Source organism: Salmo salar, unplaced genomic scaffold (genome assembly GCF_965601325.2).
Source record: "Salmo salar unplaced genomic scaffold, fSalSal1 ptg000432l, whole genome shotgun sequence".
NCBI classification, from domain to species: domain Eukaryota; kingdom Metazoa; phylum Chordata; class Actinopteri; order Salmoniformes; family Salmonidae; genus Salmo; species Salmo salar.
In genome coordinates, this window is record NW_027675387.1 from 1,788,612 (window position 1) to 1,815,344 (window position 26,733).

Sequence of the window (26,733 nt, forward strand, 5' to 3'; positions counted from 1 at the left end):
TCACCGGTCTTCTAGCCATCGTCGATCCACTTTTTCATTTTCCATTTGTTTTGTCTTGTTTTCTTACACATCTGGTTTCCATTTCCATCATGAATTGTTGTGTATTTAACCCTCTGTTCCCCCCATGTCCTTGTGTGGAATTGTTTGTTTGTAAGTGCTTGTACTCTGTTACTGGTGCGCATCGGGTTTTGTACCCATGTAGGTTCGTTTTGTATTAAACTGCTCCGGCTATTACCTATCTCTGCTCTCCTGCATCTGACTTCACTGCCACCAGGTCCGCAATCCTTACATATACCACACCTCCTCAGGCCTTATTGCTTATTAGAACACATAAGTGTATTATAAGGCATTATAAAGGTCATTAAAATAATTATAATATGTACTTCATAGAAACTGTTACCCTTTATATTCTAATAACTCACATTTTAAGATTCATTATTTCATTTATTCCATGTTAAGGGCTCTAACCAAGGAACAAGACTATTTGTCTCCCTCTTGCTGTTGCATGCAGTTCCTCTCTCTCTTCCTGCATTCCTCTAACCCCTCCCTCCCTCCCTCTAACCCCACCCCTCTGGCAGAACCAGGAAGTCCATCCCCCTTCACAAACTCTCTTCTGAGGAAACGAAACTGATCTGAGTCTCTGTGTCGTCTGTCTGTGTGAGAGTGAACAACCGTCCAAATGGCTCAACAGGGAGTTCTGCTGGACCAGGACCAGTTCTGTTGTTCTGTCTGTCTGGATCTACTGAAGGAACCAGTCACCATCCCCTGTGGACACAGTTACTGTAGGAGCTGTATTGAGGGCTGCTGGGATCAGGATGTTCTGAAAGGGGTCTATAGCTGTCCTCAGTGCAGACAGACCTTCAGTCCGAGGCCTACGCTGAGTAAAAATAACATGTTGGCTGAGCTGGTGGAGAAACTGAAGAAGACAGGACTCCAGGCTGCTCCCCCTCCTGCTCTGTGCTATGCTGGACCTAGAGATGTGGCGTGTGATTTCTGCACTGGGACCAGAAAGCAGAAAGCCCTCATGTCCTGTCTGGTGTGTCTGGCCTCTTACTGTGAGACTCACCTCCAATCTCACTACGAATCTCCTGCTTTGAAGAAGCACAAGCTGGTCAAAGCCACCGCACAACTACAGGAGAAGATCTGCTCTCATCATGACAAACTGCTGGAGGTTTACTGTCGTACCGATCAGCAGTGTATCTGTCTGATGTGTACAATGGATGAACATAAAGGCCATGATACAGTGTCAGCTGCAGCAGAGAGGACTGAGAAACAGGTAAGACCAGAACAACTTGTTGGTGACTGTCTGATAAACATAGAATTAAAGATACAGTAGGAACTAAGGCTGTTTGAATATGAGATCATTGAAATGAAATGGATCCTCAGCAGAACAAATATGAACACAAACCTTGAGTATATAGATATGTTAACCCAGATTCTCCAGATGTATCACCATTTTATAATGTCAAACACTATTATCATTCTGAATGCTCTTTTATGAGTCCAAAGTTCAGTCTCAACCTGTTGATACATGTAGTCCTACCATAAAAACTATAATCATTCACATAGCAACAAATAAATATCATTTAGTAAATGGACCATCCATTTTTTAGACCTTCCTCTCTATGGGCCCTATGTCACATTACTATACTATTGATCTACTGGACTAATAAAGCTTGATAGCTCATTGAAGAGTGATTCTCCACAGAGGCAGCTGGGGATGAGTCAGCAGAAGGTCCAGCAGAGATTCCAGGAGAGAGAGAAGGAGCTGAAGGAGCTCCAACAGGCTGTGGAGTCTTTCAAGGTGAGTATTGTTGACCAGAGGAGACACACCATTTCACCTGTCTCCTCCAGTCAGAGAGAGAGAGAGAGAGAGAGAGAGGGGCCCCTATCCAATCCCACTGACCCCACTGTTGGGAACAGGTTGTCACTGCTGAGGCAGTGAAGAAAGTAGAGGAGGATGGGTCAAGGCTGAAGGATCCTGAGAGGATCCCTGTGAGTAGTAGATCTGTGACAGCACAGAGGGACAGGCCAACGAGTGATATATGCTTCAGTAAGGTTGGCTTCTTAGTGTTCATAGCAAATGGTTATCAACTGTACCGCAGAAATGGAATGTAAATCACAGAAAAAAAACATGTTGTTTTGGTGGCAGCTGCAGAGAAGTATTTGGTCATACTAGATTTGACTTCAGAAGAGTTCCAGGGTGTGTTGAGTGGTGGTGTCCCGTCCTCCCAGGTCGTTGGCCTGGTGCAGGAGCAGATAGGGTCAAAGTAGTGGAATGGGGTAGTGGGTTTTAATGAGTGTAGGGTTAGTTGGCCTGGTGCAGGAGCAGATAGGGTCAAAGTAGTGGAATGGGGTAGTGGGTTTTAATGAGTGTAGGGTTAGATGGCCTGGTGCAGGAGCAGATAGGGTCAAAGTAGTGGAATGGGGTAGTGGGTTTTAATGAGTGTAGGGTTAGTTAGAAGGGTGTTTTTTAGTATTATCATATAATAGTTTATCATCTGGTAAATCTATTAGGAGTGACCTACTATTGGAGGTATTAATGTTATTATGGAGAATTGAGAGAATGGGTCTAGTAGTGAGATTATGCTGGGTCCCAGCACATTCAGGTGTGGAATGGAATGAAATTGTAGACTAGTTAGCTAAAATAACTTTAAAACAAGATATAATATATATTAATGTTCCACTGGGTAGAGGTGAGGACAAATGTGAGATCAGAGACATTTTGATAGATGTGTGGCAGAAGAGATGGGACTCTGAGCACAAGGGACGGCATTTATATGTCCTCTAAAGAAAGGTCGGTGGACCAAGGTTCAAAGGTCAGATTAGGAAGGAAGAGGTGGTGTTTCCTCGATTGTGTTTAGGACATTGTACATTGAACTGGTCCTTCCATCTGGTTGGCGGCATGTGAATGGTTTGTGTCTGGAGGGTATTGTCAATGAAATGGTGGAGCATGTGTTGTTATAGTGTTGTAAGGATGTTGAAGAGAGGGAAAGATTGAAGTGTAGGGTCATTGAGGTTGGACGGGGTTGGATGGGGGTTTGGAAGGGATTTGGGGGATGGGGGAGGGTCTATTAGAAGTTAGTAGGGATCTTTTTTATTTTCTCAGAAGTACTGAGTTAGGTAGGAGGATTTAGAAATGGTGTAAACCGTGATTGAACACACTCCAGCACAGTAGGTGGCGCCATGCTCCTTTAACGTTGGTTTGAGGACCGCCATTATACCATAGAAGAAGAAGAAGTTGGTAACGTGAGGTTTTGTCGTTCGTAAAGAGTGCAGCTATTCTTTTGCCTATTTTCCAAATGTATTTTGTCATGGTGGGAGGGTTTGTTTATCGGTTTCCACTGTTTATCGGTTAGAGTTGAGGAGGGAGTAGGGTAGTTTGATGTCCTCAACCGAGTGGAGAAGAAACGCTGTCTCTTCAGGTGCGTTGTGGAGAATGGTGTGGAGGAATTATTGATCCTGGTCGGTGAACAGGTGGGAGAGGAACATATACACTCTGTATCCAGAATGAACAAGGCGGTGGTTGTGGTAATGTAAAAGGTGAGTCTTGTTACCCGGCTAGTTACCAGTATGATTTATGTGAGGGGTTGTGTTGGTGCTGATTTCGACAAGAGTAGTGGTGTCTAATCTGCCTCCGTTTTTTACCACCGAACAGATCCGTAAAGAGTTGGTTCGTTTTGCTAAATGTGGAAGTGTTTTTCTGAACGAAATTCAAGGTTAAACAGGGGAGGGGTGGTACACAGGGTTTGTTAGCACACAGGAGCCCAGTGATATAATATTATATATATATAATATTACTATATGTCCCAGCTGTTTGCTGTGGTTTTGAAGTAATTCTCTTCCTGCCCGCGTTAACCTTGTAGGTTTACCTCAGGTAACTTATTATTAACTATCCTTGTAGGTTTACCTCAGGTAACTTATTATTAACTAAACTTGTAGGTTTACCTCAGGTAACTTATTATTAACTATCCTTGTAGGTTTACCTCAGGTAACTTATTATTAACTATCCTTGTAGGTTTACCTCAGGTAACTTATTATTAACTATCCTTGTAGGTTTACCTCAGGTAACTTATTATTAACTATCCTTGTAGGTTTACCTCAGGTAACTTATTATTAACTATCCTTGTAGGTTTACCTCAGGTAACTTATTATTAACTATCCTTGTAGGTTTACCTCAGGTAACTTATTATTAACTATCCTTGTAGGTTTACCTCAGGTAACTTATTATTAACTATCCTTGTAGGTTTACCTCAGGTAACTTATTATTAACTAACCTTGTAGGTTTACCTCAGGGAACTTATTATTAACTAACCTTGTAGGTTTACCTCAGGTAACTTATTATTAACTAGGTTACAGCTACTAATAATGGTAACTGGTAATTTGATATGTGTTGAAATCTGTTGGTTCGTAGACATCAAATAGAGAGAATGCTGCGCAGGTTCACTGAGTTGTAAACCTAATGGATAGGTGGAGATCATTGATTTGTAGCTCTGACTCAGTTGCTACCTCAGATTATGAGCCTATCAAGTGTGGTGAATGAGGTATGTAGTTCCCACAGAAGACCACAGGGAGGAGCAAGAGAGATATAAACCCATACAGTTTATCTCTTTAAATACCCTGAACCTAACAATCAATCTAATGTATTTATAAAGACCTTTTTACATCAGCAGATGTCACAAAGTGCTGTACAGAAACTCTAACCCTACGTATAACCTGTTTTATCCTGAACCCTAATTCTAGGGTAGGGTAGCCTAGAACCCCTTTAGAAACTATTATAGTAATAATATTATGTTAGGAAATACCATTATAGTACTAAATAGGTTCTATTGTTATTTTTTTAAATAAAACCTATGTATAGTACTTAGCATTTAACTGTTTTTTTTGTTATTTTATTATATTTATTATTTAGAGGAGTCTGTCTAAATAATGAAAAGTTAAGTTATTGCCAGACTTTTTAATGAAACCTTTATTTAACCAGGTGGGCCTGTTGAGAACAAGTCCTTTATTTAACCAGGTGGGCCAGTTGAGAACAAGTTCTCATTTACAACTGCGACCTGGCCAAGATGAAGCATGGCTGAGGTGCACCCATGACCAGCTCTGAAACCAGATTGCATAGCAGAGAAGGTACGGTGGGATTGGAAATGGTCGGTAAGCTGTTTGTTAACTTTGCTTTTGAAGACCTTAGAAAGGCAGGGTAGGATAGATATAGGTCTATAACAGTTTGGGTCTAGAGTGTCTCCCCCTTTGAAGAGGGGGATGACCGCGGCAGCTTTCCAATGTTTGGAGATCTCAGACGATACGAAAGAGAGGTTGAACAGACTAGTAATAGGGGTTGCAACAATGGTGGTGATATGTTTAGAAAGAGAGGGTCCAGATTGTCTAGTCCAGCTGATTTGTAGGGGTCCAGATTGTCTAGTCCAGCTGATTTGTAGGGGTCCAGATTGTCTAGTCCAGCTGAGTTGTAGGGGTCCAGGTTGTCTAGTCCAGCTGATTTGTAGGGGTCCAGATTGTCTAGTCCAACTGATTTGTAGGGGTCCAGATTGTCTAGTCCAGCTGATTTGTAGGGGTCCAGGTTGTCTAGTCCAGCTGAGTTGTAGGGGTCCAGGTTGTCTAGTCCAGCTGAGTTGTAGGGGTCCAGATTGTCTAGTCCAGCTGAGTTGTAGGGGTCCAGGTTGTCTAGTCCAGCTGATTTGTAGGGGTCCAGATTGTCTAGTCCAGCTGAGTTGTAGGGGTCCAGGTTGTCTAGTCCAGCTGATTTGTAGGGGTCCAGGTTGTCTAGTCCAGCTTATTTGTAGGGGTCCAGGTTGTCTAGTCCAGCTGATTTGTAGGGGTCCAGGTTGTTTAGTCCAGCTGATTTGTAGGGGTCCAGATTGTCTAGTCCAGCTGATTTGTAGGGGTCCAGATTGTCTAGTCCAGCTGAGTTGTAGGGGTCCAGGTTGTCTAGTCCAGCTGATTTGTAGGGGTCCAGGTTGTCTAGTCCAGCTGATTTGTAGGGGTCCAGGTTGTCTAGTCCAGCTGATTTGTAGGGGTCCAGGTTGTCTAGTCCAGCTGAGTTGTAGGGGTCCAGGTTGTCTAGTCCAGCTGATTTGTAGGGGTCCAGGTTGTCTAGTCCAGCTGAGTTGTAGGGGTCCAGGTTGTCTAGTCCAGCTGAGTTGTAGGGGTCCAGGTTGTCTAGTCCAGCTGATTTGTAGGGGTCCAGGTTGTCTAGTCCAGCTGAGTTGTAGGGGTCCAGGTTGTCTAGTCCAGCTGATTTGTAGGGGTCCAGGTTGTCTAGTCCAGCTGAGTTGTAGGGGTCCAGGTTGTCTAGTCCAGCTGATTTGTAGGGGTCCAGGTTGTCTAGTCCAGCTGATTTGTACAGGTCCAGGTTTTGCAGCTCTTTCAGAACATCAGCTATCTGGATTTGGGTGAAGGAGAAGCTGGGGAGGTTTGGGCAAGTTGCTGTGGGGGGTGCAGAGCTGTTGACCAGAGTTGGGGTAGCCAGGTGGAAAGCATGGCCAGCCGTGGAGAAATGCTTATTGAAATTCTCCATTATAGTGGGTTTATCGGTGGTGACAGAGTTTCCTATCCTCAGTGCAGTGGGCAGCTGGGCGGAGGTGCTCTTATTCTCCATGGACTTTACAGTGTCCCAGAACTTTTTAGAGCTACAGGATGCACATTTCAGTTTGTACAGTACTGTTGACACCTTAGGGTTGAGTTAGAGTTTTCCAAAATGATCAACAGTGTGGAGATGTTTCAGGAGGTATGGGCTCTCTCTCTCTCTCTCTCTCTCTCTCTCTCTCTCTCTCTCTCTCTCTCCCCCCCCCCCCCCCCCCCCCCACAGGCAGCAGTGGAGGACAGTGATCAGCTCCATTGAGAGAAGGAGCTGATCAGAGCCCAAGAGAAGGATCAAGTGAGTGAAGCTGAAGGAGTCCTGGAGCAACTGAAGCAGGAGATAGCTGAGCTGAGGAAGAGAAGCACTGAGCTGGAGCAGCTCTCACACACAGAGGATCACATCTATTTCCTCCAGGTAACTAAACTGTCTTGTTACATGTGATATGAAATGAACTTCATGTGAAACTATTCATCTTATGTTGTCCTGTCTGTTCCCCCCTCTCTCTCTCTCTCTCTCTCTCTGTCCCTCTCTCTCTCTCTGTCCCTCTCTCTCTCTCTGTCCCTCTCTCTCTCTCTCTGTCCCTCTCTCTCTGTCCCTCCTCTCTGTCCCTCCTCTCTCTCTCTCTGTCCCTCCTCTCTCTGTCCCTCTGTTCCTCTGTCTCTCTCTCTGTCTGTCTCTGTCTGTCCCTCTGTCTCTCTCTCTCTCTCTCTGTCCCTCCTCTCTCTCTCTGTCCCTCCTCTCTCCCTCTCTGTCCCTCTCTCTTTCCCTCTGTGTCTTTCTGTGTCCCTCTCTCTGTGTCCCGCTTTCTGTGTCCCCCTGTCCCTCTCTCTGTGTCCCCCCCTCTCTCTGTCTGGCCCTCTGTGTCCCTCTGTGCCTCTCTGTCCCTCTGTGTCCCTCTCTCTGTCTCTCTCGGTGTCTCTCTCTCTGTTCCTCTGTCCCTCTCTCTATGTCCCTCTGTCTCTCTCTCTCTGTCTCTGTCTCTCTGTCTCTCTCTCTGTCCCTCTGTTTCTCTCTCTGTCTCTGTCTCTCTCTGTGTCCCTCTCTCTCTCTGTCCCTCTCTCTCTCTCTCTCTCTCTGTCTCTCTCTCTGTCCCTCTCTCTCTGTCTCTGTCTCTCTCTCTCTCTCTGTCTCTCTCTCTCTCCAGAGTTATCAGTCTCTCTCCAGTATCAGTGTATCTTCAGACTTACCCAGCATCGTTGTCCGTCCTCTTCAGTACTTTGGAGATGTGAGTAAGACTGTGTCTGAACTGAGAGAGAAACTAGAAGACTTCCTTAAAGGAGAATGGACCAAGATCTCCACTACAGGTGTGTTGAAAACAATCAGAACATCAACTTTAGACCATTGAAAGTTCCCTACTAGTCATATACATGTGGAATATGGTATGATGATAACATTCCCTCTCTCTGTCAATGTGTTTGTGTGTCTGTAGTGAATATAGTGGAGGTTGTTCTGCCTCCAGAGCCCAAGACCAGAGAACAGTTGTTACAATGTGAGTCTCTTTATTGTGAAGTAACTAACAGTCTCTTTTTACTGCCACTCCTAACAATCCCTCTAGAAATATATAGCAATAGTAGATCTAATCAAAGACTGGGTATCTATCTGACTCCTCATATTTCTCTGATTTGATCTCTGCTGTGCTCTAATCAAAGACAGGGTAGATACAGTATCTGACTTAACTTATTGTTCTGACTCCCCTCATTGGTCTCTGCTCTTCTCCCAGATTCCTGTCAGCTCACACTGGACCCAAACACAGCAGACACACACCTCTCTCTGTCTGAAGGGAACAGAAAGGTGACCTGTACAGACCAAGTCCAACCATATCCTGGTCATCCAGACAGATTCACCAACATACTCCAGGTTCTGTGTAGAGAGGGTCTGTCTGGACGCTGTTACTGGGAGGTGGAGAGGACTGGTGGTGTTGATACAGCAGTCTCATATAAAGACATCAGCAGAACAGAGAGAGGTAATAGATTTGGATACAATAACAAGTCCTGGAGTTTACAGTGCTATAGTGATGGTTATTATTTCATACACAATAATGTTGTGACTAAAGTATCAGGCCCTCAGTCCTCCAGAGTAGGAGTGTACCTGGATCACAAGGCAGGTACTCTGTCCTTCTACAGTGTCTCTGACACACTGACCCACCTGTACACATTCACCTCCACATTCACTGAGCCCCTCTATCCAGGGTTTAGTATCTATGGTACTGCTGAGCTGGTTAAACTGTAGTAGGGTCCACATAGATACTAGTCATGCTGGTGTAGTCTATAGCTGAGCTGGTTAAACTGTAGTAGGGTCCACATAGATACTAGTCATGCTGGTGTAGTCTATAGCTGAGCTGGTTAAACTGTAGTAGGGTCCACATAGATACTAGTCATGCTGGTGTAGTCTATAGCTGAGCTGGTTAAACTGTAGTAGGGTCCACATAGATACTAGTCATGCTGGTGTAGTCTATAGCTGAGCTGGTTAAACTGTAGTAGGGTCCACATAGATACTAGTCATGCTGGTGTAGTCTATAGCTGAGCTGGTTAAACTGTAGTAGGGTCCACATAGATACTAGTCATGCTGGTGTAGTCTATAGCTGAGCTGGTTAAACTGTAGTAGGGTCCACATAGATACTAGTCACGCTGGTGTAGTCTATAGCTGAGCTGGTTAAACTGTAGTAGGGTCCACATAGATACTAGTCATGCTGGTGTAGTCTATAGCTGAGCTGGTTAAACTGTAGTAGGGTCCACATAGATACTAGTCATGCTGGTCTAGTCTATAGCTGAGCTGGTTAAACTGTAGTAGGGTCCACATAGATACTAGTCATGCTGGTGTAGTCTATAGCTGAGCTGGTTAAACTGTAGTAGGGTCCACATAGATACTAGTCATGCTGGTGTAGTCTATAGCTGAGCTGGTTAAACTGTAGTGGGGTCCACATAGATACTAGTCATGCTGGTGTAGTCTATAGCTGAGCTGGTTAAACTGTAGTAGGGTCCACATAGATACTAGTCATGCTGGTGTAGTCTATAGCTGAGCTGGTTAAACTGTAGTAGGGTCCACATAGATACTAGTCATGCTGGTGTAGTCTATAGCTGAGCTGGTTAAACTGTAGTAGGGTCCACATAGATACTAGTCATGCTGGTGTAGTCTATAGCTGAGCTGGTTAAACTGTAGTAGGGTCCACATAGATACTAGTCATGCTGGTGTAGTCTATAGCTGAGCTGGTTAAACTGTAGTAGGGTCCACATAGATACTAGTCATGCTGGTGTAGTCTATAGCTGAGCTGGTTAAACTGTAGTAGGGTCCACATAGATACTAGTCATGCTGGTGTAGTCTATAGCTGAGCTGGTTAAACTGTAGTAGGGTCCACATAGATACTAGTCATGCTGGTGTAGTCTATAGCTGAGCTGGTTAAACTGTAGTAGGGTCCATTTCCATGAATCATGATGTCTGGTGTTGATGTATATGTATGATGTATATTGGTTGTCATTCAGAACCATTGATATGTTTTCTCAGTTGGTTCTCTGTCTCTATGTAATTCTCCTCAGTATCATTGATCAGCTCGGCCCTAATTGATGTTTTCAGTGATTAAATATGATTTATGGTGATGGGAAATAAAAAATCCAACACTAAACTTCATCTAGTAATAGTTTTCCTTTGTTATTTATTCCAAGGTGAGTCTTTAACTTGTAAATGGATTGTGTGGAGGTGAGCTAGTGGTGTGGCTGATAGAATAGAATGAAAAGAGAGGAGGAAGAGGAAGAGGGGAGGAGTGAAGGGCTGTTCAAGAAACCAGATGAGGAAGAGAAAGATATTCAGGGGAATTACTGGTCTCTGTTCCAAATGGTTCCCTATTCCCTACGTAGTGCACTACGGTGCTTCTGACCAGGTCTAAAGTAGTGTTCTACGTAGGGAATAGGGTGTAGATTTATTAGAATATCATGCTTTAGTGTTTGTCACAAAACAATATTAGATCTCCACCCACCCACACATTGTTATGTTGTCAGGTTGTTCCTCTGTGTTCCTGATTGAAAATCCATTAACAATGAATCACAAACTAATGATATTCCAGTTGTGTTTAGACATCTTCATGTCTGACATCCCCCAGTTCTGTTCAGACCCGTTGAACTGGGTCACATTGTAAATGGTGACTGGTACTGATAGTCCATACTGGACCTAACTGTGGTTAATCAGACTGGAGGGGTTCTGATCACATATTCCCTCATCTCCACAACTTTACCTGATGGTCTGTCTGTCTGTCTGTCTGTCTGTCTGTCTGTCTGTCTGTCTGTCTGTCTGTCTGTCTGTCTGTCTGTCTGTCTGTCTGTCTGTCTGTCTGTCTGTCTGTCTGTCTGTCTGTCTGTCTGTCTGTCTGTCTGTCTGTCTGTCTGTCTGTCTGTCTGTCTGTCTGTCTGTCTGTCTGTCTGTCTGTCTGTCTGTCTCTAAACCGTATAGAAAGCAGACAACCTCAATATGGTTTAATTCCTGTAGTTATCAGAACACATGGGGTTGTGTCCCAATTATCTCTCCTTTCTAAGTGTGAACTTGTCCACTTCCCTTCATGGATTTAACAGGAAATGACTGGTATATGTAAACTCCCTCTACCCCATGCCAACACCAATCCAATGCTTTACCATTTGTGAGGAGTAGAGAAGCAATGCTACACTTCACAACTCTTAGTACAAACTCATCATTTAGCATATTGTCAATACACACAATCACAGTAACTTTCCACCAAAACCTCATCAGTGTTTCATCTAGAAATACCTTCCATATAAAGTCATTGTCTTTCACAGTGAAATGTTCACAATACTTTCATATGATTCTCTTGTTATTTAAATCCACCTGACCATCACTTAATCCAACTGAGCTTAATGATGAATCACTAAACCTATAGATGTTAAACTGGTCTGTCTGCTATATGAGGATGTAGAGACCCTACAGTAATAAAATGTGTTTAAAGTAGAAACATGTAGATGACATGTATGATACATGATAACATACACCATCAATACTGGTTATTGATCATTGATTCACATTGTGGAACCACAACTGGTCACCAAATAAAAGGGGGTGTGAACACTTCCAATGTCTTTCAACATGGAGCAGACAGACAGCAAGAGAGAGGACGAAATCAGAGCTGGTGGACATGGAGCCCTCAGAGAGGTGGTGGACAAGGAGCCCTCAGAGAGGAGGTGGACAAGGAGCCCTCAGAGAGGTGGTGGACAAGGAGCCCTCAGAGAGGAGGTGGACAAGGAGCCCTCAGAGAGGTGGTGGACAAGGAGCCCTCAGAGAGGAGGTGGACAAGGAGCCCTCAGAGAGGAGGTGGACAAGGAGCCCTCAGAGAGGAGGTGGACAAGGAGCCCTCAGAGAGGAGGTGGACAAGGAGCCCTCAGAGAGGAGGTGGACAAGGAGCCCTCAGAGAGGAGGTGGACAAGGAGCCCTCAGAGAGGAGGTGGACAAGGAGCCCTCAGAGAGGAGGTGGACAAGGAGCCCTCAGAGAGGAGGTGGACAAGGAGCCCTCAGAGAGGAGGTGGACAAGGAGCCCTCAGAGAGGTGGTGGACAAGGAGCCCTCAGAGAGGTGGTGGACAAGGAGCCCTCAGAGAGGTGGTGGACAAGGAGCCCTCAGAGAGGTGGTGGACAAGGAGCCCTCAGAGAGGTGGTGGACAAGGAGCCCTCAGAGAGGTGGTGGACAAGGAGCCCTCAGAGAGGTGGTGGACAAGGAGCCCTCAGAGAGGTGGTGGACAAGGAGCCCTCAGAGAGGTGGTGGACATGGAGCCCTCAGAGAGGAGGTGGACAAGGAGCCCTCAGAGAGGTGGTGGACAAGGAGCCCTCAGAGAGGAGGTGGACAAGGAGCCCTCAGAGAGGTGGTGGACAAGGAGCCCTCAGAGAGGTGGTGGACAAGGAGCCCTCAGAGAGGTGGTGGACAAGGAGCCCTCAGAGAGGTGGTGGACAAGGAGCCCTCAGAGAGGTGGACAAGGAGCCCTCAGAGAGGTGGTGGACAAGGAGCCCTCAGAGAGGTGGTGGACAAGGAGCCCTCAGAGAGGTGGTGGACAAGGAGCCCTCAGAGAGGTGGTGGACAAGGAGCCCTCAGAGAGGAGGTGGACATGGAGCCCTCAGAGAGGTGGTGGACAAGGAGCCCTCAGAGAGGTGGTGGACAAGGAGCCCTCAGAGAGGTGGTGGACAAGGAGCCCTCAGAGAGGTGGTGGACAAGGAGCCCTCAGAGAGCTGGTGGACAAGGAGCCCTCAGAGAGGTGGTGGACAAGGAGCCCTCAGAGAGGTGGTGGACAAGGAGCCCTCAGAGAGGTGGTGGACAAGGAGCCCTCAGAGAGGAGGTGGACAAGGAGCCCTCAGAGAGGAGGTGGACAAGGAGCCCTCAGAGAGGTGGTGGACAAGGAGCCCTCAGAGAGGTGGTGGACAAGGAGCCCTCAGAGAGGTGGTGGACAAGGAGCCCTCAGAGAGGTGGTGGACAAGGAGCCCTCAGAGAGGTGGTGGACAAGGAGCCCTCAGAGAGGAGGTGGACAAGGAGCCCTCAGAGAGGTGGTGGACAAGGAGCCCTCAGAGAGGTGGTGGACAAGGAGCCCTCAGAGAGGTGGTGGACAAGGAGCCCTCAGAGAGGAGGTGGACAAGGAGCCCTCAGAGAGGTGGTGGACATGGAGCCCTCAGAGAGGAGGTGGACAAGGAGCCCTCAGAGAGGTGGTGGACAAGGAGCCCTCAGAGAGGTGGTGGACAAGGAGCCCTCAGAGAGGTGGTGGACAAGGAGCCCTCAGAGAGGTGGTGGACAAGGAGCCCTCAGAGAGGTGGTGGACAAGGAGCCCTCAGAGAGGAGGTGGACAAGGAGCCCTCAGAGAGGAGGGCGTGGGCCCCGTCAAAGAGGTGATATCAGGGAGGGGGAGGCAGGCGGCAGGGAACTGTTGTATCTAATGTCCGATCCATCGTCGGTGATCATGTGGTAAACAGAGGTCTTACCATGACAGAGGCTGACATTAGTTCACCCCAATCTGAAAAGATCAACTGGCAAATTCCATCATGAGAACATTTCACTAAGAAAACCGGTCAGTCAGCAGGATGTGCACTATGCTTTACCTTTACATTTACAGGAAATGACATATTGTAATGCATGTAAATTCACTAAACATGTTCCAGTGTTGTTCCAGTATGATCTATTGACAGTAAACTCTGTTCTACCCTCAGAATAGACAGAAGACCCCATGGTGGTGGTCGTGTGCAGACTGACCAGCAGGAGTGGACAGTGGAGGAAATGGTGAGGGACAGGAATGACCTACTGACCAGCAGGAGTGGACAGTGGAGGAAATGGTGAGGGACAGGAATGACCTACTGACCAGCAGGAGTGGACAGTGGAGGAAATGGTGAGGGACAGGAATGACCTACTGACCAGCAGGAGTGGACAGTGGAGGAAATGGTGAGGGACAGGAATGACCTACTGACCAGCAGGAGTGGACAGTGGAGGAAATGGTGAGGGACAGGAATGACCTACTGACCAGCAGGAGTGGTTAGTGCGTTGGACTAGTAACCAGCAGGTAGCCTAGTGGTTAGAGGGTTGGGCCAGTAACCAGCAGGTAGGCTAGTGGTTAGAGAGTTGGGCCAGTAACCAGCAGGTAGCCTAGTGGTTAGAGCGTTGGGCCAGTAACCAGCAGGTAGCCTAGTGGTTAGAGCGTTGGGCCAGTAACCAGCAGGTAGCCTAGTGGATAGAGAGTTGGGCCAGTAACCAGCCTAGTGGTTAGAGCGTTGGGCCAGTAACCAGCAGGTAGCCTAGTGGTTAGAGCGTTGGGCCAGTAACCAGCAGGTAGCCTAGTGGTTAGAGCGTTGGGCCAGTAACCAGCAGGTAGCCTAGTGGTTAGAGCGTTGGGCCAGTAACCAGCAGGTAGCCTATTGGTTAGAGCGTTGGGCCAGTAACCAGCAGGTAGCCTAGTGGATAGAGAGTTGGGCCAGTAACCAGCCTAGTGGTTAGAGCGTTGGGCCAGTAACCAGCAGGTAGCCTAGTGGTTAGAGCGTTGGGCCAGTAACCAGCAGGTAGCCTAGTGGATAGAGAGTTGGGCCAGTAACCAGCCTAGTGGTTAGAGCGTTGGGCCAGTAACCAGCAGGTAGCCTAGTGGTTAGAGCGTTGGGCCAGTAACCAGCAGGTAGCCTAGTGGTTAGAGCGTTGGGCCAGTAACCAGCAGGTAGCCTAGTGGTTAGAGCGTTGGGCCAGTAACCAGCAGGTAGCCTATTGGTTAGAGCGTTGGGCCAGTAACCAGCAGGTAGCCTAGTGGATAGAGAGTTGGGCCAGTAACCAGCCTAGTGGTTAGAGCGTTGGGCCAGTAACCAGCAGGTAGCCTAGTGGTTAGAGCGTTGGGCCAGTAACCAGCAGGTAGCCTAGTGGTTAGAGCGTTGGGCCAGTAACCAGCAGGTAGCCTAGTGGTTAGAGCGTTGGGCCAGTAACCAGCAGGTAGCCTATTGGTTAGAGCGTTGGGCCAGTAACCAGCAGGTAGCCTAGTGGTTAGAGCGTTGGGCCAGTAACCAGCAGGTAGCCTAGTGGTTAGAGCGTAGGGCCAGTAACCAGCAGGTAGCCTATTGGTTAGAGCGTTGGGCCAGTAACCAGCAGGTAGCCTAGTGGTTAGAGAGTTGGGCCAGTAACCAGCCTAGTGGTTAGAGCGTTGGGCCAATAACCAGCAGGTAGCCTAGTGGTTAGAGAGTTGGGCCAGTAACCAGCAGGTAGCCTAGTGGATAGAGAGTTGGGCCAGTAACCAGCCTAGTGGTTAGAGCGTTGGGCCAGTAACCAGCAGGTAGCCTAGTGGTTAGAGCGTTGGGCCAGTAACCAGCAGGTAGCCTAGTGGTTAGAGCGTTGGGCCAGTAACCAGCAGGTAGCCTATTGGTTAGAGCGTTGGGCCAGTAACCAGCAGGTAGCCTAGTGGTTAGAGCGTTGGGCCAGTAACCAGCAGGTAGCCTAGTGGTTAGAGCGTAGGGCCAGTAACCAGCAGGTAGCCTATTGGTTAGAGCGTTGGGCCAGTAACCAGCAGGTAGCCTAGTGGTTAGAGAGTTGGGCCAGTAACCAGCCTAGTGGTTAGAGCGTTGGGCCAATAACCAGCAGGTAGCCTAGTGGTTAGAGAGTTGGGCCAGTAACCAGCAGGTAGCCTAGTGGATAGAGAGTTGGGCCAGTAACCAGCCTAGTGGTTAGAGCGTTGGGCCAGTAACCAGCAGGTAGCCTAGTGGTTAGAGCGTTGGGCCAGTAACCAGCAGGTAGCCTAGTGGTTAGAGCGTTGGGCCAGTAACCAGCAGGTAGCCTATTGGTTAGAGCGTTGGGCCAGTAACCAGCAGGTAGCCTAGTGGTTAGAGCGTTGGGCCAGTAACCAGCAGGTAGCCTAGTGGTAAGAGCGTAGGGCCAGTAACCAGCAGGTAGCCTATTGGTTAGAGCGTTGGGCCAGTAACCAGCAGGTAGCCTAGTGGTTAGAGAGTTGGGCCAGTAACCAGCCTAGTGGTTAGAGCGTTGGGCCAATAACCAGCAGGTAGCCTAGTGGTTAGAGAGTTGGGCCAGTAACCAGCAGGTAGCCTAGTGGTTAGAGCGTTGGGCCATTAACCAGCAGGTAGCCTAGTGGTTAGAGCGTTGGGCCAGTAACCAGCAGGTAGCCTTGTGGTTAGAGCGTTGGGCCAGTAACCAGCAGGTAGCCTAGTGGTTAGAGCATTGGACTAGTAACCAGCAGGTAGCCTAGTGGTTAGAGCATTGGGACAGTAACCAGCAGGTAGCCTAGTGGTTAGAGCGTTGGGCCAGTAACCAGCAGGTGGCCTAGTGGTTAGAGCGTTGGGCCAGTAACCAGCAGGTAACCTAGTGGTTAGAGCGTTGGGCCAGTAACCAGCAGGTAGCCTAGTGGTTAGAGCGTTGGACTAGTAACCAGCAGGTAGCCTAGTGGTTAGAGTGTTGGACCAGTAACCAGCAGGTAGCCTAGTGGTTAGAGTTTAAATAAGAATTTGTTCTTAACTGACTTGCCAAGTTAAATAAAGGTTAAAAAAACATTAGTAATGTACATGCTTCTTCACAATATCATATTGGAACTAAACTGTAAAACAACGAACCAAAATATATTTTTAGATGTACAACTGAATGCGTTCAACTGAAATGTGTCTTGTTCATTTAACCCAACACCTCTGGGTCAGAGAGGTTAATCTACATCCACAGCACCCGGGGAACTGCCTTGTTCATTTAACCCAACACCTCTGGGTCAGAGAGGTGCCTTAATCTACATCCACAGCACCCGGGGAACTGTCTTGTTCATTTAACCCAATACCTCTGGGTCAGAGAGGTTAATCTACATCCACGGCACCCGGGGAACTGTCTTGTTCATTTAACCCAATACCTCTGGGTCAGAGAGGTTAATCTACATCCACGGCACCCGGGGAACTGCCTTGTTCATTTAACCCAATACCTCTGGGTTAGAGAGGTGCCTTAATCTACATCCACAGCACCCGGGGAACTGCCTTGTTCATTTAACCCAACACCTCTGGGTTAGAGAGGTTAATCTACATCCACGGCACCCGGGGAACTGCCTTGTTCATTTAACCCAACACCTCTGGGTCAGAGAGGTTAATCTACATCCACAGCACCCGGGGAACTGCCTTGTTCATTTAACCCAACACCTCTGGGTCAGAGAGGTAAATCTACATCCACAGCACCCGGGGAACTGCCTTGTTCATTTAACCCAACACCTCTGGGTCAGCGAGGTTAATCTACATCCACAGCACCCGGGGAACTGCCTTGTTCATTTAACCCAACACCTCTGGGTCAGAGAGGTTAATCTACATCCACAGCACCCGGGGAACTGTCTTGTTCATTTAACCCAACACCTCTGGGTCAGAGAGGTGCCTTAATCTACATCCACAGCACCCGGGGAACTGCCTTGTTCATTTAACCCAACACCTCTGGGTTAGAGAGGTGCCTTAATCTACATCCACGGCACCCGGGGAACTGCCTTGTTCATTTAACCCAATACCTCTGGGTTAGAGAGGTGCCTCAATCTACATCCACGGCACCCGGGGAACTGCCTTGTTCATTTAACCCAATACCTCTGGGTCAGAGAGGTGCAGAGGCCTTAATCTACATCCACGGCACCCGGGGACCTGCCTTGTTCATTTAACCCAACACCTCTGGGTCAGAGAGGTTAATCTACATCCACGGCACCCGGGGAACTGTCTTGTTCATTTAACCCAACACCTCTGGGTCAGAGAGGTTAATCTACATCCACAGCACCCGGGGAACTGCCTTGTTCATTTAACCCAATACCTCTGGGTCAAAGAGGTTAATCTACATCCACGGCACCCGGGGAACTGCCTTGTTCATTTAACCCAATACCTCTGGGTCAGAGAGGTGCCTTAATCTACATCCACGGCACCCGGGGACCTGCCTTGTTCATTTAACCCAACACCTCTGGGTCAGAGAGGTTAATCTACATCCACGGCACCCGGGGAACTGTCTTGTTCATTTAACCCAACACCTCTGGGTTAGAGAGGTTAATCTACATCCACGGCACCCAGGGAACTGCCTTGTTCATTTAACCCAACACCTCTGGGTCAGAGAGGTTAATCTACATCCACAGCACCTGGGGAACTGCCTTGTTCATTTAACCCAACACCTCTGGGTCAGAGAGGTTAATCTACATCCACAGCACCCGGGGAACTGCCTTGTTCATTTAACCCAACACCTCTGGGTCAGAGAGGTTAATCTACATCCACAGCACCCGGGGAACTGCCTTGTTCATTTAACCCAATACCTCTGGGTCAGAGAGGTTAATCTACATCCACGGCACCCGGGGAACTGCCTTGTTCATTTAACCCAATACCTCTGGGTCAGAGAGGTGCAGAGGCCTTAATCTACATCCACAGCACCCGGGGAACTGTCTTGTTCATTTAACCCAACACCTCTGGGTCAGAGAGGTTAATCTACATCCACAGCACCCGGGGAACTGCCTTGTTCATTTAACCCAATACCTCTGGGTTAGAGAGGTTAATCTACATCCAAGGCACCCGGGGAACTGCCTTGTTCATTTAACCCAACACCTCTGGGTCAGAGAGGTGCAGAGACCTTAATCTACATCCACGGCACCCGGGGAACTGCCTTGTTCATTTAACCCAACACCTCTGGGTCAGAGAGGTTAATCTACATCCACGGCACCCGGGGAACTGTCTTGTTCATTTAACCCAATACCTCTGGGTCAGAGAGGTTAATCTAAATCCACAGCACCCGGGGAACTGTCTTGTTCATTTAACCCAACACCTCTGGGTCAGAGAGGTTAATCTACATCCACAGCACCCGGGGAACTGCCTTGTTCATTTAACCCAATACCTCTGGGTCAGAGAGGTTAATCTACATCCACGGCACCCGGGGAACTGTCTTGTTCATTTAACCCAATACCTCTGGGTCAGAGAGGTTAATCTACATCCACAGCACCCGGGGAACTGCCTTGTTCATTTAACCCAATACCTCTGGGTTAGAGAGGTTAATCTACATCCACGGCACCCGGGGAACTGCCTTCTTCATTTAACCCAACACCTCTGGGTCAGAGAGGTTAATCTACATCCACAGCACCGGGGGAACTGCCTTGTTCATTTAACCCAATACCTCTGGGTCAGAGAGGTGCAGAGGCCTTAATCTACATCCACGGCACCCGGGGAACTGCCTTGTTCATTTAACCCAACACCTCTGGGTCAGAGAGGTAAATCTACATCCACAGCACCCGGGGAACTGCCTTGTTCATTTAACCCAACACCTCTGGGTCAGCGAGGTTAATCTACATCCACAGCACCCGGGGAACTGCCTTGTTCATTTAACCCAACACCTCTGGGTCAGAGAGGTTAATCTACATCCACAGCACCCGGGGAACTGTCTTGTTCATTTAACCCAACACCTCTGGGTCAGAGAGGTGCCTTAATCTACATCCACAGCACCCGGGGAACTGCCTTGTTCATTTAACCCAACACCTCTGGGTTAGAGAGGTGCCTTAATCTACATCCACGGCACCCGGGGAACTGCCTTGTTCATTTAACCCAATACCTCTGGGTTAGAGAGGTGCCTTAATCTACATCCACGGCACCCGGGGAACTGCCTTGTTCATTTAACCCAATACCTCTGGGTCAGAGAGGTGCAGAGGCCTTAATCTACATCCACGGCACCCGGGGACCTGCCTTGTTCATTTAACCCAACACCTCTGGGTCAGAGAGGTTAATCTACATCCACGGCACCCGGGGAACTGTCTTGTTCATTTAACCCAACACCTCTGGGTCAGAGAGGTTAATCTACATCCACAGCACCCGGGGAACTGCCTTGTTCATTTAACCCAATACCTCTGGGTCAAAGAGGTTAATCTACATCCACGGCACCCGGGGAACTGCCTTGTTCATTTAACCCAATACCTCTGGGTCAGAGAGGTGCCTTAATCTACATCCACGGCACCCGGGGACCTGCCTTGTTCATTTAACCCAACACCTCTGGGTCAGAGAGGTTAATCTACATCCACGGCACCCGGGGAACTGTCTTGTTCATTTAACCCAACACCTCTGGGTTAGAGAGGTTAATCTACATCCACGGCACCCAGGGAACTGCCTTGTTCATTTAACCCAACACCTCTGGGTCAGAGAGGTTAATCTACATCCACAGCACCTGGGGAACTGCCTTGTTCATTTAACCCAACACCTCTGGGTCAGAGAGGTTAATCTACATCCACAGCACCCGGGGAACTGCCTTGTTCATTTAACCCAACACCTCTGGGTCAGAGAGGTTAATCTACATCCACAGCACCCGGGGAACTGCCTTGTTCATTTAACCCAATACCTCTGGGTCAGAGAGGTTAATCTACATCCACGGCACCCGGGGAACTGCCTTGTTCATTTAACCCAATACCTCTGGGTCAGAGAGGTGCAGAGGCCTTAATCTACATCCACAGCACCCGGGGAACTGTCTTGTTCATTTAACCCAACACCTCTGGGTCAGAGAGGTTAATCTACATCCACAGCACCCGGGGAACTGCCTTGTTCATTTAACCCAATACCTCTGGGTTAGAGAGGTTAATCTACATCCAAGGCACCCGGGGAACTGCCTTGTTCATTTAACCCAACACCTCTGGGTCAGAGAGGTGCAGAGACCTTAATCTACATCCACGGCACCCGGGGAACTGCCTTGTTCATTTAACCCAACACCTCTGGGTCAGAGAGGTTAATCTACATCCACGGCACCCGGGGAACTGTCTTGTTCATTTAACCCAATACCTCTGGGTCAGAGAGGTTAATCTAAATCCACAGCACCCGGGGAACTGTCTTGTTCATTTAACCCAACACCTCTGGGTCAGAGAGGTTAATCTACATCCACAGCACCCGGGGAACTGCCTTGTTCATTTAACCCAATACCTCTGGGTCAGAGAGGTTAATCTACATCCACGGCACCCGGGGAACTGTCTTGTTCATTTAACCCAATACCTCTGGGTCAGAGAGGTTAATCTACATCCACAGCACCCGGGGAACTGCCTTGTTCATTTAACCCAATACCTCTGGGTTAGAGAGGTTAATCTACATCCACGGCACCCGGGGAACTGCCTTCTTCATTTAACCCAACACCTCTGGGTCAGAGAGGTTAATCTACATCCACAGCACCGGGGGAACTGCCTTGTTCATTTAACCCAATACCTCTGGGTCAGAGAGGTGCAGAGGCCTTAATCTACATCCACGGCACCCGGGGAACTGCCTTGTTCATTTAACCCAACACCTCTGGGTCAGAGAGGTGCCTTAATCTACATCCACAGCACCCGGGGAACTGCCTTGTTCATTTAACCCAACACCTCTGGGTCAGAGAGGTTAATCTACATCCACAGCACCCGGGGAACTGCCTTGTTCATTTAACCCAACACCTCTGGGTCAGAGAGGTGCAGAGGCCTTAATCTACATCCACAGCACCCGGGGAACTGTCTTGTTCATTTAACCCAACACCTCTGGGTCAGAGAGGTTAATCTACATCCACGGCACCCGGGGAACTGTCTTGTTCATTTAACCCAACACCTCTGGGTCAGAGAGGTTAATCTACATCCACAGCACCCGGGGAACTGCCTTGTTCATTTAACCCAACACCTCTGGGTCAGAGAGGTTAATCTACATCCACGGCACCCGGGGAACTGCCTTGTTCATTTAACCCAATACCTCTGGGTCAGAGAGGTTAATCTACATCCACGGCACCCGGGGAACTGTCTTGTTCATTTAACCCAATACCTCTGGGTCAGAGAGGTTAATCTACATCCACAGCACCTGGGGAACTGCCTTGTTCATTTAACCCAATACCTCTGGGTCAGAGAGGTTAATCTACATCCACGGCACCCGGGGAACTGTCTTGTTCATTTAACCCAACACCTCTGGGTCAGAGAGGTTAATCTACATCCACGGCACCCGGGGAACTGTCTTGTTCATTTAACCCAATACCTCTGGGTCAGAGAGGTTAATCTACATCCACGGCACCCGGGGAACTGTCTTGTTCATTTAACCCAATACCTCTGGGTTAGAGAGGTTAATCTACATCCACGGCACCCGGGGAACTGCCTTGTTCATTTAACCCAACACCTCTGGGTCAGAGAGGTTAATCTACATCCACAGCACCCGGGGAACTGTCTTGTTCATTTAACCCAATACCTCTGGGTCAGAGAGGTGCAGAGGCCTTAATCTACATCCACAGCACCCGGGGAACTGTCTTGTTCATTTAACCCAACACCTCTGGGTCAGAGAGGTTAATCTACATCCACAGCACCCGGGGAACTGTCTTGTTCATTTAACCCAATACCTCTGGGTCAGAGAGGTGCAGAGGCCTTAATCTACATCCACAGCACCCGGGGAACTGCCTTGTTCATTTAACCCAACACCTCTGGGTCAGAGAGGTTAATCTACATCCACGGCACCTGGGGAACTGCCTTGTTCATTTAACCCAACACCTCTGGGTCAGAGAGGTTAATCTACATCCACGGCACCCGGGGAACTGTCTTGTTCATTTAACCCAATACCTCTGGGTCAGAGAGGTTAATCTACATCCACAGCACCCGGGGAACTGCCTTGTTCATTTAACCCAACACCTCTGGGTCAGAGAGGTTAATCTACATCCACAGCACCCGGGGAACTGTCTTGTTCATTTAACCCAACACCTCTGGGTCAGAGAGGTGCAGAGGCCTTAATCTACATCCACGGCACCCGGGGAACTGCCTTGTTCATTTAACCCAATACCTCTGAGTCAGAGAGGTGCAGAGGCCTTAATCTACATCCACGGCACCCGGGGAACTGCCTTGTTCATTTAACCCAACACCTCTGAGTCAGAGAGGTGCAGAGGCCTTAATCTACATCCACGGCACCCGGGGAACTGTCTTGTTCAGGGGCAGAACCACAGATATTTTCCTTGTCAGCTCAGGGACTCGAACCAGCAACCTTTGGGTTACTGGCACAATGCTCTTACCACTAAGCTACCTGTAAATTAAAAGTGAAATAAACAATAAAAATGAACAGTAAACATTACACTCACAGAAGTTTCAAAAGAATAAAGACATTACAAATGTGTTGGCTGGTCTCCACACCACTGTGATCTATATAGTGGTGTTGGCTGGTCTCCACACCACTGTGATCTATATAGTTCTGTTGGCTGGTCTCCACACCACTGTGATCTATATAGTGGTGTTGGCTGGTCTCCACACCACTGTGATCTATATAGTGGTGTTGGCTGGTCTCCACACCACTGTGATCTATATAGTGGTGTTGGCTGGTCTCCACACCGCTGTGATCTATATAGTGGTGTTGGCTGGTCTCCACACCGCTGTGATCTATATAGTGGTGTTGGCTGGTCTCCACACCACTGTGATATATATAGTGGTGTTGGCTGGTCTCCACACCACTGTGATCTATATAGTGGTGTTGGCTGGTCTCCACACCACTGTGATCTATATAGTGGTGTTGGCTGGTCTCCACACCGCTGTGATCTATATAGTGGTGTTGGCTGGTCTCCACACCGCTGTGATCTATATAGTGGTGTTGGCTGGTCTCCACACCACTGTGATATATATAGTGGTGTTGGCTGGTCTCCACACCACTGTGATCTATATAGTGGTGTTGGCTGGTCTCCACACCACTGTGATCTATATAGTGGTGTTGGCTGGTCTCCACACCACTGTGATCTATATAGTGGTGTTGGCTGGTCTCCACACCGCTGTGATCTATATAGTGGTGTTGGCTGGTCTCCACACCGCTGTGATCTATATAGTGGTGTTGGCTGGTCTCCACACCGCTGTGATCTATATAGTGGTGTTGGCTGGTCTCCACACCGCTGTGATCTATATAGTGGTGTTGGCTGGTCTCCACACCGCTGTGATCTATATAGTGGTGTTGGCTGGTCTCCACACCACTGTGATCTATATAGTGGTGTTGGCTGGTCTCCACACCACTGTGATCTATATAGTGGTGTTGGCTGGTCTCCACACCGCTGTGATCTATATAGTGGTGTTGGCTGGTCTCCACACCACTGTGATCTATATAGTTGTGTTGGCTGGTCTCCACACCACTGTGATCTATATAGTTGTGTTGGCTGGTCTCCACACCACTGTGATCTATATAGTGGTGTTGGCTGGTCTCCACACCGCTGTGATCTATATAGTGGTGTTGGCTGGTCTCCACACCGCTGTGATCTATATAGTGGTGTTGGCTGGTCTCCACACCGCTGTGATCTATATAGTGGTGTTGGCTGGTCTCCACACCGCTGTGATCTATATAGTGGTGTTGGCTGGTCTCCACACCACTGTGATCTATATAATGGTGTTGGCTGGTCTCCACACCACTGTGATCTATATAGTGGTGTTGGCTGGTCTCCACACCACTGTGATCTATATAGTGGTGTTGGCTGGTCTCCACACCACTGATCTATATAGTGGTGTTGGCTGGTCTCCACACCACTGTGATCTATATAGTGGTCCACTGGTCTCCACACCACTGTGATCTATATAGTGGTGTTGGCTGGTCTCCACACCACTGTGATCTATATAGTGGTGTTGGCTGGTCTCCACACCACTGTGATCTATATAGTGGTGTTGGCTGGTCTCCACAGCACTGTGATCTATATAGTGGTGTTGGCTGGTCTCCACACCACTGTGATCTATATAGTGGTGTTGGCTGGTCTCCACACCACTGTGATCTATATAGTGGTGTTGGCTGGTCTCCACACCACTGTGATCTATATAGTGGTGTTGGCTGGTCTCCACACCACTGTGATCTATATAGTGGTGTTGGCTGGTCTCCACACCACTGTGATCTATATAGTGGTGTTGGCTGGTCTCCACACCACTGTGATCTATATAGTGGTGTTGGCTGGTCTCCACACCACTGTGATCTATATAGTGGTGTTGGCTGGTCTCCACACCACTGTGATCTATATAGTGGTCCACTGGTCTCCACACCGCTGTGATCTATATAGTGGTGTTGGCTGGTCTCCACACCGCTGTGATCTATATAGTGGTGTTGGCTGGTCTCCACACCGCTGTGATCTATATAGTGGTGTTGGCTGGTCTCCACACCGCTGTGATCTATATAGTGGTGTTGGCTGGTCTCCACACCGCTGTGATCTATATAGTGGTGTTGGCTGGTCTCCACACCGCTGTGATCTATATAGTGGTGTTGGCTGGTCTCCACACCACTGTGATCTATATAGTGGTGTTGGCTGGTCTCCACACCACTGTGATCTATCTATTGGTGTTGGCTGGTCTCCACACCACTGTGATCTATATAGTGGTGTTGGCTGGTCTCCACACCACTGTGATCTATATAGTTTATTATCATAGTTTCTCACAGATCCTGGCTTCCACTGTTAGAATGGCTGGGCGAGAGGTGGCCGGCCTTTTTTCATATCCTGAGAGAGAGAGAGGATATATTACATAAAGTTATCACAGATGCACACAATTTAAAACACTATAGTAAATATCATTTCTATTTTCTAGTCTGAGAGGTTCTGAATAGAACCTGTTTCCAAACAGTATGAATAATAACAATGGCTGGGCTGATGGGCACTTCAGTGAGTTGGAGCATTTGATTGCCCTGCCTCTGGGAGCCTGTCGACTTGTTGTTACATGATTACTGAGTGAAAGAGAGCCTATGAAAGTTTTCATGGAGGGTGGGTGCCACCTGGTGGCTGAACCTGAGATCATTAGTCGAAAGGCTAAGTGATTCTCTGAGAAGAAGCTGACAGCCTTCAAACAGAGCAAAAAAAGTGGTCCCAAAACAATGTCAAAATGAATAAAAAAATTATACCTTAAAGCAGAACTACCCCACCATGTCTGGACCTTAAAGCAGAACTACCCCACCATGTCTGGACCTTAGAGCAGAACTACCCCACTATGTCTGGACCTTAGAGCAGAACTACCCCACCATGTCTGGACCTTAGAGCAGAACTACCCCACCATGTCTGGACCTTAGAGCAGAACTACCCCACCATGTCTGGACCTTAGAGCAGAACTACCCCACCATGTCTGGACCTTACAACAGAACTACCCCACCATGTCTGGACCTTACAACAGAACTACCCCACCATGTCTGGACCTTACAGCAGAACTACCCCACCATGTCTGGACCTTAGAGCAGAACTACCCCACCATGTCTGGACCTTAGAGCAGAACTACCCCACCATGTCTGGACCTTACAACAGAACTACCCCACCATGTCTGGACCTTAAAGCAGAACTACCCCACCATGTCTGGACCTTAGAGCAGAACTACCCCACTATGTCTGGACCTTAGAGCAGAACTACCCCACCATGTCTGGACCTTAGAGCAGAACTACCCCACCATGTCTGGACCTTACAACAGAACTACCCCACCATGTCTGGACCTTAGAGCAGAACTACCCCACCATGTCTGGACCTTACAACAGAACTACCCCACCATGTCTGGACCTTACAACAGAACTACCCCACCATGTCTGGACCTTAGAGCAGAACTACCCCACCATGTCTGGACCTTACAACAGAACTACCCCACCATGTCTGGACCTTACAACAGAACTACCCCACCATGTCTGGACCTTAGAGCAGAACTACCCCACCATGTCTGGACCTTAGAGCAGAACTACCCCACCATGTCTGGACCTTAGAGCAGAACTACCCCACCAT

General features: G+C 48.2%; 3 protein-coding genes across 3 annotated transcripts in view; all 3 read left to right on the forward strand.

Moving 5' to 3' along the window:
- The window catches only part of LOC145876087 (cell adhesion molecule CEACAM6), a 222,577-nt gene that overhangs the window by 12,010 nt on the left and 183,834 nt on the right, over positions 1–26,733 (forward strand). The gene's annotated exons all lie outside the window — the stretch shown is intronic.
- On the forward strand, positions 566–3,022 carry LOC145876094 (E3 ubiquitin/ISG15 ligase TRIM25-like). The gene is made up of 2 exons (XM_082971882.1): positions 566–1,276; positions 1,709–3,022. Exons 1-2 carry the CDS (start codon positions 680–682, stop codon positions 1,943–1,945), a joined length of 834 nt encoding a protein of 277 aa, XP_082828008.1. The 5' UTR covers positions 566–679; the 3' UTR covers positions 1,946–3,022.
- Positions 6,713–10,219, forward strand: LOC145876023 (tripartite motif-containing protein 16-like). The gene is made up of 5 exons (XM_082971796.1): positions 6,713–6,742; positions 6,860–7,009; positions 7,740–7,899; positions 8,025–8,084; positions 8,316–10,219. Exons 1-5 carry the CDS (start codon positions 6,713–6,715, stop codon positions 8,822–8,824), a joined length of 909 nt encoding a protein of 302 aa, XP_082827922.1. The 3' UTR covers positions 8,825–10,219.